Raw genomic sequence first — 12,048 nt, 5'->3', positions numbered from 1 at the left:
AAAAATTGTCCATTCAACTTTACGTTTTCAATGCCAAAGTTCTTCACTGTGAAAAGCAATTTGTTATACCTACTGAAAATGAAAAATTAAGAAATAAAAATGAAAAACGTGAGTAACTTATTACTGATTTTTACTGAACTTATTACTGGTTACTTTTTTGCTTGATATTGTCATAAATCTGGTCCGTGCATTTCTGTTCAATCACCACCTGAGGTCACTCACTCACCACATGGACTCTGGCATTACACTACCTATTGCACAACACTTAAAAATACAATTCCCATCATCCATTGCACTGACGACACACAGCTGGCACCAATCTCTCATTACCCTGATTGCACTGCTGATCACACAATCACACACGCTATATAAGCCTGGGACTTCCTCTCGGATAATGCTGAGTATTGTTTAGCCTAGCTACTCTACAGAGTGTTTCTATCATTAGTTTTCCTGGTTGTCTTCCCGTGTTTGATTCCTGCCCTTGTTCTGTGGATTTACACTTAGCCTTGCCCTTTGGACTTTGTTTGCCTCTGTATTGGATTATTGCTCTCGTACCTAGATTACCCCTTCTGTCTAGTTCTTTGGATATTGCACGCCGATCGCTGACCCACGCTTGTTCTAGGACTATTCTTGTGTTTTGCCCTTGCCATACCTGTTTATGACCATGTTTTATAATAAAGAGCTTGCACTTGGATCCACACGTCTCACGTCTCGTCCTCCTCGTCACAGAATCAGATATATGGGATACATCTAATAGTGCCTCCTGGTGGTGAAGCAGAAGATCTGAGCTGGACTGAAGGCGATACATCTGTCTTTGTTTTTTTGCTTTATTTGTTAAACAATCATTTGAACTGCAGGTAATAGGAGATGATACATTCACATTTGGGTAAAAATCCACTAATTGTGTTGCAGTGTTACACTAAACAGCATATAATATATTATAATTATTAAAACATATCTTTCATTAACCCAGCATGACACTCAGATTTGAAAATCAATGGTAAAAATGTAATCAAATATTTCATCAAAGAAAAATTCAAAAAAATAAAAACACAATGATTTTTTATCACTTCTTACTCATATGTCACAAGCATTATAGGATTAATTTGACAAAACTGTTATACTATCTGAGATATCAACTGTTGAATTAAGTGATTTTATATCAACTCATTGTTGCTGATGTATCATGGTGCTTACACATGTGATATAGCAATATTGTTTACATTGCTAGACGACACAGTTTTGCTGTCGCCTTGTAACCTAAAGCAATCCCAGGATAGAGCGGCTGAGTGAATGTGGTCTGGACTCTGTGGATGAGACTTATTTTGTCAGAGACACTTAAAAATGACAAAGTCCCTGTGCTGTAATCCACATACACTCCTATTTTATGGCTGGACACCACAGGGAGTTGAGTCTTGATGTTATTGTACCAGAATGAACAACTGGAGTCACAGCAGTACAATCTCCAGGACTGATCATCATATCCAAATCGACTATCACCCTTTCCCTTCCTCCTGATGCTCTTATATGCCACTGCTATACCCACTTCATCACCGCTCCACTCCACCTCCCAGTAACAGCGTCCAGTCACACTCTCTGTACACAACGCCTGAAACCAATGACCAAATCTCTCTGAACGATCAGGATAACTGTATCTGCTGCTGGAGGAAGTGATCACTGTGTTGTTTTCATGCAGACGGATTCTTGAATGCACCGTGTTTGGATCCAAAGTGAATGGATGGAAATCTGATGAAAATAAAGACATAATAATCTGCATCTAAATAATGAAGTATGATTTTAATCATTTACGTAATATATTAGTTTAATATTTTAGTATATTGAATATTTTAGTAAGGTTAATAAAGATTTAGGAGAAAGTATTCCAGAATGCATTAAAGGGCACCTATTATGCCCCTTTTCACAAGATGTAATATAAGTCTCAGATGTCCCCAGAATGTGTCCCTGAAGTTTCAGCTCAAAATACCCCACAGATCATTTATTATATCATTTTGAAAATGCCTATTTTGAGTGGAAGCAGAAACAAGCTGTATTAGAGCATGTCTCTTTAAATGCAAATGAGCAGCTGTTCCCCACCCTCTTTTCCAGAATAAAGAAGTGTCTTTACAGCTTGTAACCAAAGCCAGTAGAAGGCAAGCCTACAACCATTACCCGAAAATGCGTAACGGCAAAAGCTAACACTTCCGGTCTGGCAGTACGTGGGAAAGGAGACCAGAGGCTGTTCTTTTTTTTTTTAATGGATGTCAATGGAGGAGAGGCTCCACCACACTAAATAAACAGCTTATTAGAGGAAACTGCTTATTATTTAATCAATCTACAGCCTATCTGCTAATCTTCGACATGTTTTACACTAAACAATACTTTTGAATTGAACTATTTTTAGAGTTCACCACGAAAAAAATGCCATTTTATAAGAGAAGTCACTGACTTTTTGCGACAGGTGGGATTCAGCTTACGGCACATCTCATTCATTCCTATGGGATCCGTAAATGGTGATTGAGTATCGTACAACTCTGACTGAAATGCAATGACGTTGAGGCTATAATATGATTGGTTATTAAGGGACACGTGGTCCGAGTTAGCCGTTACACTTTCTCGAATAGCAAGTAATATAGACCCTCTCATCTCCCTATAGTAAAATAATCTCTGTTGTAACAAAAAAACAAAAAAATCATCTGTTTGGTTTTGATTATCATGTCTATCGCACTGAAATCGCACATTTTAAAGCCATATTATATGCGCACACATCCGATGCACGCATATAGAAAGTGGCTGCACATGGCATGTAAGTACTAAAGTTCTCTGTCACACACGAGTTTATTTTAAAAACACGCATAAGTTACAAAAACACAGTCGGTTATGGGTCCCACTTTATATTAGGTGGCCTTAACAACTATGTTCTTACATTTTAAATTATTAATTTAGTACAATGCAATGATTGTGTACATACATGTTTTTGCATTGTACTTATATATATATTTTTCAAAAACCTATACCTATATGTAATTACATCTGTAATTTTTGTAATTACATTTATAATTACACTGTTGACCTATCCCTGACACCTTAACCCACCCTTAAACCTACCCATACTACCAAACCTGTCCCTAACCTTACACGTATCCCACCTCAATAGCAGCAAAAGTGTTTTGCAATGCAATATGAACACAATAAGTACATTGTACTTATTTTTTGATGTAAGTACATAGTAGTTAAGGCCACCTAATATAAAGTGTGACCCGGTTATGTTTGTGAAGGTAAACACCTTGGAAGGAAATCGCATGTTTATATTAGATCTGTGGATAACGTCTATAGCACATGTGTCAAACTCAGTTCCTGGAGGGTCGCAGCCCTGCAGAGTTTAACTCCAACCCTAGTCCAGGAACTGAGTTTGACACCCCTGGTCTATAGCCTTAACAAGAAGACATTTCTTACTTGAATGCTGCTTTTAAATACTCTAGCGTTAAGATAAACATGGCGGATCTCACTCAGAATGGTGTCTTGGCTAGATTACGGCAGTGTCAATCAACAGTTGTGGGTGAGGCTTGTAAATTGTGATTTTTTTACGGATTCCGTGATCGGCTTGCTCTGAGACGATGCTGATGATTTATGGAGATTAAAAAAAAGGAGTGGGTGGATTTTAATCTTTATAGGGTGGTTGTGTACACACACTGCCACCACACATTTATGTCCAAACAACATGTGAAAGTAAATTTTGCATAACAGGTGCCCTTTAACATTAAACCTTTGATAAACCACAATGCTTGCTTGCGGTCATCATTTCTGGATAATTGATTTGGAATTGCTTCAGTTCACCCCAAATTGGTAACCCAAAGTTTGTGCTCCCGCAATAAACCAAGAAAGGCAATACCGACTATGTAAACAAATACTAACAAGACAAGCACTTTTTATGTTCTTCCTTTAAATATCTCAAGCTATAGAGTAAGGGGCCTTTCACATGTCACATATTTTGTGTGCTCAATTTCGTTATTTCAAATGGAGACTGTAATTTAACTGTAAAATAATGTAAAAAATACTATAAAAAAAACTGTTAATAGGTAAACAGTAAGTTCTCGTACTACATACCGGGCAAAACTGTAATAGATCTAAAAGGACATTTCATGTAATTTTTACTGTGAAATGCTGTTAAATGTTAATTTTAGAAGTAAAGAAATCAAATCTAATTATAATTTACGGTGAAAAAGAATACCCTTCACATCTGAAATTATTTATTTTAAATAATTATGCTTCTTAATAGTTTTTGTTGTCATTCACAACTGGGTTTTATATTACATCTGTTGTTTAATGAATGTTCATTGCATTATTTTACAGTTACAGTTATACAGTGCCTATATAAAGTCTACATACACTTTCATTTTTTTCACATTTTGTTATGTTATGTTATGTTAAACTGCTTTAAATTACTTTTTTTCACATAAATCTACACCCCACTCACCATAACGACAAAACAAAAACCGGATTTATCACAGCTTTGCAAATGTATTAAAAAGGAAACACTGAAACAATGACATTACACAAGTCTTCATACCCTTTGCTTTGACACTTGAAATTTAGATCAGGAGCATTCCAGTTTCACTGGATCGTCTTTGAGATGTTTCTATACTCTGACTGGAGTTAACCTGTGGCAAATTCAGTTGATTGGACATGATTTGGAAAGGTCTATATAAAGTTTAACAGCTGAAATGGATGCCAGAGCAAAAACTAAGCCATGAGGTCAAAGGAATGGCCTGCAGAGCTAAGAGACAGGATTGTGCTGAGACAGATCTGGGGAAGACTACAGAAAAAAATTCTGCTGTGCTGAAGGTTCACAGGAGCATTTCGTCTTTCGGATGAGACGTTAAACCGAGGTCCTGACTCTCTGTGGTCATTAAAAATCCTATGGCACTTCTCGTAAAGAGTAGGGGTGTAATCCCGGTGTCCTGGCCAAATTCCCTTTACTGGCCTTTGTCTATCATGGCCTCCTAATAATCCCCATCCACTTGATTGGCTCTAGGACTCTCTCTCCCCTCCACCTGTAGCTGGTGTGTGGTGAGCGCACTGGCGCCGTTGTAGTGTGGCTGCCATCGCATCATCCATGTGGATGCTGCACACTGGTGGTGGTTGAGGAGAGACCCCCCCCCCCCACATGATTGTAAAGCGCTTTGGGTGTACAGCAATACACAATAAAGCGCTATATAAATGCATCATTCATTCATTTGGGGGAAGTGGTGTGTGGCCGAGCATGGTGACCCATACTCTGAATTTGTGCTCTGCATTTAACCCATCCAAGTGTACACACAGTAGTGAACATACACCCGGAGCAGTGGGCAGCCAAAGCTGCAGCGCCCGGGGAGCAGTTGGGGGTTCGGTAGCTTGCTCAAGGGTCTCACCTCAGTCGTGGTATTGAGGGTGGAGAGAGTGTTGGTTATTCACTCCCCCTACCTACAATCCCGGACCTGAGACTCAAACCCACCACCTTCAGGTTACAAGTCTAATTCTCTATCCATTAGGTCACGACTGCCCCAATTTGGCTTCCATAGTTCTTAATGGAAGAAGTTTGAAACAATCAGGACTCTTCCTAGATAACCTCCTGGCCAAATGAAGCAATCGAAGGAGAAGGGTCTTGGTTGGAGAGGTGACACTGATGGCCACTATAGCTCCATGATCTTATATGGAGATGGGAGAAACTTATAAAAGGACAAACATCACTGTGACACTCCACCAATCTGGGATTGATGGCAAAGTGACCAAACTCAAGCTTCTCCTCAGTAAAGATACATGAAACCCTGATTGGAATTAACAAAAATACACCCAAATAACTCTCAGACTATGAAAAAAAAAAGATTCTCTGATCTGATGAACCTCAATTCCTTAGTCATGTCTGAGGGAAACCAAGCACCGCTTATCACCTGCATAATACAATCCCAACGGTGAAGCATGGTGGACGCAGCATCATTCAGTGTTTTTTTTTTTTTTTTCAGCGGCAGGGACTTTGGAACTGATCAGAGGAGACGGAAAGCTGAATTCAGCCAAATACAGCAATATCCTTAATGAAAACCTGGTTCAAAGCGCTCAGAACCTCAGACTGGGCTGAAAGTTCACCTTCCAACATGACAATCACCCTACACACAGCCAAGACAATGCAGGAGAGGCTTAGGGATGACTGTATGAACGTCCTCGAGTGGCCCAGCCAGAGCGGAGGCAATCAGTCATCTTTTTGAGAAACCTATAAATGACTGCCCAATGATGGTCCCCAGCCAACCTGACAGATCATGAGATGATCCTAAGAGAAAAATGGCAACAAAAAAAAAACAAATGCAGATGTGCTAAGCGTGTTGCATCATACCCAAAAAGACCTGAGGCTGTAATTGTTGCCAAAGTGCTTTAACTAAGTTTTGAGTTAAGGGTATGAAGACTTGTGTAATGTCATTTTTTTTCAGTGTTTCCTTTTTAATACATTTGCAAAGTTGTGATAAATCCGGTTTTAGCTTTGTCATTATGGTGAGTAGGGTGTAGATTTATGTGGAAAAAAGTAATTTAAAGCAGTTTAACATAATAGCGCAACATGAGAAAATGTGAAAAAAAAATGAAGGGGTATGAAGACTTTCTATAGGCACTGTATGTGTTACCATTATATTGTTTTATGTTTGAGATGACTGAACCCTTCCTTCACTAGTATAATTCAGCTTGTGGAAAAGCTACTTTTGATGAACCTTTTAATGATTCTTCATCTGGCTTCATTTTTTACCACCTGTATTATTATGGTGGTTATCAGTAAAGGTACAAAACAGGTTTTAGTAGCAGTGTGCGTTGTTGGATTTACTGGTTTACACTGCAATTTCCTTTTTTTGTAAATTATAGTTTTATACTGTATACCCAATTGCTGTTTCTGGAACAACCCTTTAGTAAGATCATCATGTTTAATCATGTATATCTCTCAATGATTGTCAGTGTTTGTGTGTGTTTTTCATAATAACTCACATTGTAGAAACTCCTCTCTGGTCTCATACTCAGGAGCAATAATGACCTGGATGGTTTTCACTACAGACACCAAAACACATTTGCAGATTAATTCACGTGTCAAAAGGAAATTGATAGTCAATTTATATTTAATGAATGAGAATAAAAGAATCCACAGAAATGTACCAATTTCAGTTATCTTTTCTGTCTCCTTTCTGGAGAACTGCTGCAGTTTGTCTCTGAGTTGAGAGAATGATTTCACTACATCATCAAAAGAGAGATGAGAGCTGACACTGTAGGCGTCTGTAGATCCAGAGAGAGAGACTGAAGCAGACGACAAACTCTACAGACACAAAAACACAAACACAATGTAATCACAAAAGCCTGTTGAAGTCCTCAGTACTCAGAAGATCTCTGTTACCTGGAGGAAATGAATATGATCATCTGTCTGTGAAATATCTTTCAGCTCAGCATCTTTCCTCTTCAGATCATGGAGCGCCTTCTCCAGTCGCTCCAGTTTCAGTTCAGCTCGACTCACTGCAGCTCTTTCCTGATCTCTGATCAGCTGCGTCACCTCAGAGTAATGTTTCTCAATGGAGCGGACGATCCTCTCACTGTCCTCCACTGCTGTCTGTGCAGAGCGCTGTCATAGAAAACACATCACAATCATCACATCACATGATTGTTTCATCCTGTCCTATAATCCTCACAGAATGGATGGTTAATGCTGATATAACTGTGTACACTAACTTCATTAAACACGCTGCCTGTGCCAGTCCTCCCTGGACACAAGTTGCATAGGGCCCCAGAGTCATCAGGAGGTCCCACTTATTCTCAAATATGATTTAAGTAGTGTTTAAACATGTAAAAATGATGGTAATTTACAGTCGGTAAATATTTTTTTTAACATGCAGATCTAAATTCAGATTTAACTTTAGAGGAGTCCTTTTTTATATTTAATGATTTATTTTTATTTAATTACTCATTCGGACTTGCTATTCGGACTCGGACTAGTATTCAGCCCTCCAAATACCCATATGGCAAAAAAAAAAAAAAAAAATCAAAAAAATATATTTTCATACAACACAGTTACATTCCCGCTCTTTTGTTGGTGTTCTTCTAGTTACACAGGCAAATTGAAAGACATCCAGGACTTCCAAGTTCAGTCATTTATAGTGAAGAATGAACTTCATTCATAAGTACGTCATTCAGTAAGGACATCCGTAAAACAGTCCATGTGATATCAGTGGCTCAACTTCAATTTTGTGAAGCTATCAGAATAACAATTGTTCTCCCCCGAGTTACTGTTGTCTGCCATTTTAGAGAGTATCACGCCGCATGTGCGCTTTCCGCTACAACGCTGATTACGTTTGTGCACGCGCTGTTCAATAAATAGTTTTTTTTGTTTTCTTTAAGCACAAAAAGTATTCTCGTAGCTTCACAAAATTGAAGCTGAGCCACTGATGTCACATGGACTATTTTATCGATGTCCTTATATGCTTCTGGGCCTGGGAGTGGGAACATTTCAGTTGCGTTGAGTCAGACAGCACTTATTGTGAATTTCACTCACATTGTAGTAGGGTCGCTTTGTGAAAACATCTAAATGGTTAATTATAGAAATAGTAAGACAGAAACATGAGTGGGGCATGTTGGTCTGCTGTACTCCCTGAAAAGGTAAACAGGTGTTTCGGAACTCGGGTCTCTGACAGCACCATTTGCTGTTTTTGGAAAAGGAAGTTGCTTTATTGAGAAATCAGCCTGCACGCATTTGTGAGAAAATCAAGCCATGTTCATTTCTGATATCTGAAAATGTATTTCTGATATCAACAATTTAATTATTGATATCAGAAATTAACTGTCACTAGTGACAATTAAATTGTTAATATCAAGAATTAAATTGTTGATATCAAGAATGGACATTTTTACTAGTAAGAATTGTATTTCTGATGTGAAATTGGAATTTCAACTAGTAAGAAATTAATTCTTAAAATCAACAATTCATTTTGAATGGCAGCCTATGGTGACATTTAACTAGTGAAAATTGAATTGTTGATATCAAAAATTAATATTGTTACTAGTGGAAATGTAATTGCTGATATCAAAAATTGCAATTGTTACTAGTAGAAATCCAATTCCTGATATCAAGAATTAACATTTTAACTAGTGAAAACTGAATTGTTAATATCAAGAATTCATATCCTGAGAATTAATAAAAGTCAAAACAGCTTGCCATACTCCCTCACTGTCCGATCAGCTCTTCAGCAGCGGCGGCTTTTCCCGGTTCAGATATCAGGGCTTTTATTGGTCCGTTTACGATCGGATCTTTATTGGCTACTGAAATGCCATCAAAGGTTTGAATATCAATTCAAATTGGGGGTACTCAGTAACGAATTATGATTTAAATGTAACCATTATTTCAAGCTTTGAGTGGTTCATTCCAAAAGTACAAGTACATGAAAAATTACTTAATTACAGTAACGTGAGTAGTTGTAATTCGTTACCTCCACCACTGTGTATAATACATTTCCTTGTCTACTGTAACAATAATTTGCTGACAATGAAAATGCTCTGAATGAACAGATAGATGGGGGATCACTTTGCACTGACAGGATCTGCACTCTGCACATTGGCTGCTCTTGTACCTGTGGTATGTGGTGCAACAATTTGATTTTCATGTGATTTCGATATTTTAAACATCAAGATGAATAAACTATGACAGGGTTTCAACAAGTTTTCTTTCATTTTCATTTATTCTATTTGCTCTTCAAATCTCACCTTATGAGATGCCACAGCGCCCCTTAGCTCCTCGATGTCTTCCTTTTTCTTCTGGATTTTCTGGTCAAGTTTTATCTGCATCTCGTCCAAATTTTTCTGCATGAAACAGAAAAACTTGAGGTTCAGGTTTTCCTCAGGATGCAGTAAATCACCAAACTCTTCCATATTTATCTGAGGTAATATCCTAATCTAACAGCACTAATGTGTTTATGACTTCTTCTTTTTTCACTGTAAAGACAATAACACTCAAAGACCCTACATTTTTTAGATGATCCTGAATAGGGATGTAACGGTATGAACATTTCTTATCACGATTATAGTGATCAAAATTATCATGGTTATCAGTATTATCACGGTATTGTTAAAACGTGCTGGAGATATTCAAAAAGTACTGACACATAAATCACTTCACCAAGTTTTATATTTAAAAATCAACAAATAAAATGACTTTCTGTTTGCATAATCACTAAAAATATAACATGACCAATGATGTTCAGATTTTAAATGACAACTTGACTGACAACAGTTTAATAGCATGTTCAAATATCTAATGTAAATGTTCAAATAAAGCTTTGAAAAAGTTTCATAAAAATGTAAACCTCACATTTCCGCCTTTAAATAAAGAAAAGGATTAAGTCAAAATGATAATTGATTAATAAATGATTATATGTATTTTATCTGCTCCAAAAATGATTCTAGATAATTCTAATAATTCAGCAGGACATGCAAATTCGATCCATTTTTGGCCACGTTCTGAATGTAAATATAAGTCTATGTAAATCCACTCTCTGACAGCAGGTGGCGCTTTATATGGAAAAGCTGAATAAAGCTGTTTGCAGTAACCTTCGTGAACAAAGCAGTATTGCGATTGAGAACACCTTTAGGTATTACATGGAGCGAAGATGAAAACAAAATGCCATCGAATCGTTTCTGAAGACATTCAGAACCTTCAGAGGTACATTAATATAATTAATTAATTCATAAATTAATTTGCATAATTCCCTCAGCAGTCTTTTAAAACCTCCCAGCTTTTCTGCTCTATTTTCACTCAAAACGAAACTACTCTGTGCGCACCTGAGACTGTTACTTAAAACTGTGCTTTATGCTGGACAGTATTTATTTATCGTGAGTTGCTCAAATCGGGGTAATCGCATACGGTTTTAGTGATAATTAAAATATGAAACGGTAATACTAACCGTGGGGAATTTTATCATGATTTATCGTCAAACATCCCTAATCCCGAATATTTCCCACTACTCATACAAGTACACAGACATTCCAGATAGATAGATGGCAATAAAATGAGCTAATTTATGTTTCTGCTGCTATCTCAGGAACTGCATTAGTCAATCTGTTTTTTAATCAAGTGCCCTTGAATATGATCATATGGATTTCCATGGCCTGGGAGACTTACCTGTTTCTCGGTTCTCGCTGCTGCAGTTGATACAGTGTCATGATGTTTGTGTTCGTCCACCAAACACATCATGCATAAACATCGTTGGTCGGTACGGCAGTAAATTTCCAGCTTTTTATGATGTCGAGGGCAGATCATCTCCTGCAGGCGTCCAGTGGCGTCCATCAGGTTGTGTTTATTACCTCTGAAGAGATTCTCGTGCTGTTCAAGGTGAATTGGACAGTAAGAGCTTCGACACTCCAGACACGATTTCACTGCTTTCTGTTTAATTTCAGTACAGGAGTCACACTGAACATCTCCAGATCCAATGTGAACCAAAGCAGGAGGATCAGCAGAAGTAGCAGGAAGAGGAGTAGCTTGGAGCCTCATCTTCTTCAGTTTTTCCACCATTTCAGCAACCACCATGTTCTTACCTAAAACTGGTCTTGGTGTAAAGGACTGTTTGCATAAAGGACATCTGTAGGTTCCCTTCTGATCGTCCTGATCCCAGACATCTGTGATGCATTTCTTACAGCAGTTGTGTCCACAGGGAATTGTCACTGGATCCTGCAGTAGATCCAGACACACTGGGCAGCTGAACTGATCCTGATCCACTGATATATTAGTTTCTGCCATTTCACTGTATATGAAAACACAGACAGACAGATGATAAACACTGCAACTCGACAGTTAATTTCCTCCTTATATAGGAGGGTTTATCCTTTTAAATACATTCTTGAGAAACAGGTATTTCTGTAGGGTGTGACATACTGTAAGGGTACTGTTGTGTTTTTAATGATAGGTGTGGCAGTATATGGATTGTCAAAACAGGTACAAAAGCTGTCACTGTGGTACCCTTCAAACAGGTACACCTTATATTATTTTCTAAAGGATGCATAGTT

The 12,048-nt window shown here is 37.8% G+C and overlaps 1 protein-coding gene across 1 annotated transcript; it reads right to left on the bottom strand.

Moving 5' to 3' along the window:
• Positions 1 to 836: 836 nt before the first annotated feature.
• On the bottom strand, positions 837 to 11,818 carry LOC306852211 (tripartite motif-containing protein 16-like). The gene is made up of 6 exons (XM_079388903.1): positions 11,168 to 11,818; positions 9,754 to 9,849; positions 7,400 to 7,621; positions 7,165 to 7,321; positions 7,000 to 7,059; positions 837 to 1,746 (listed from the first exon to the last, which is right to left on the bottom strand). The coding sequence occupies exons 1-6, from the start codon at positions 11,780 to 11,782 to the stop codon at positions 1,220 to 1,222; spliced, it is 1,677 nt and encodes a 558-aa protein (XP_079245029.1). The 5' UTR covers positions 11,783 to 11,818; the 3' UTR covers positions 837 to 1,219.
• Positions 11,819 to 12,048: the final 230 nt, after the last annotated feature.

This window comes from Barbus barbus, assembly GCF_936440315.1.
Source record: "Barbus barbus genome assembly, chromosome: 3".
NCBI classification, from domain to species: domain Eukaryota; kingdom Metazoa; phylum Chordata; class Actinopteri; order Cypriniformes; family Cyprinidae; genus Barbus; species Barbus barbus.
The sequence above is the reverse complement of the archived record's forward strand: the minus strand, read 5'-3'. Positions and strand labels throughout refer to the sequence as shown.

Coding starts and splice junctions, on each gene's coding strand:
- LOC306852211 (XM_079388903.1), bottom strand. CDS start 11,782: ATGGCAGAAACTAATATATCAGTGGATCAGGATCAGTTCAGCTGCCCA. Junction 7,622..9,753: donor GCGCTGTGGCATCTCATAAG/GTGAGATTTGAA, acceptor TTTCTATGACAG/CGCTCTGCACAGACAGCAGT. Junction 1,747..6,999: donor CAGAGAGGAGTTTCTACAAT/GTGAGTTATTAT, acceptor TATTTTCATCAG/ATTTCCATCCATTCACTTTG.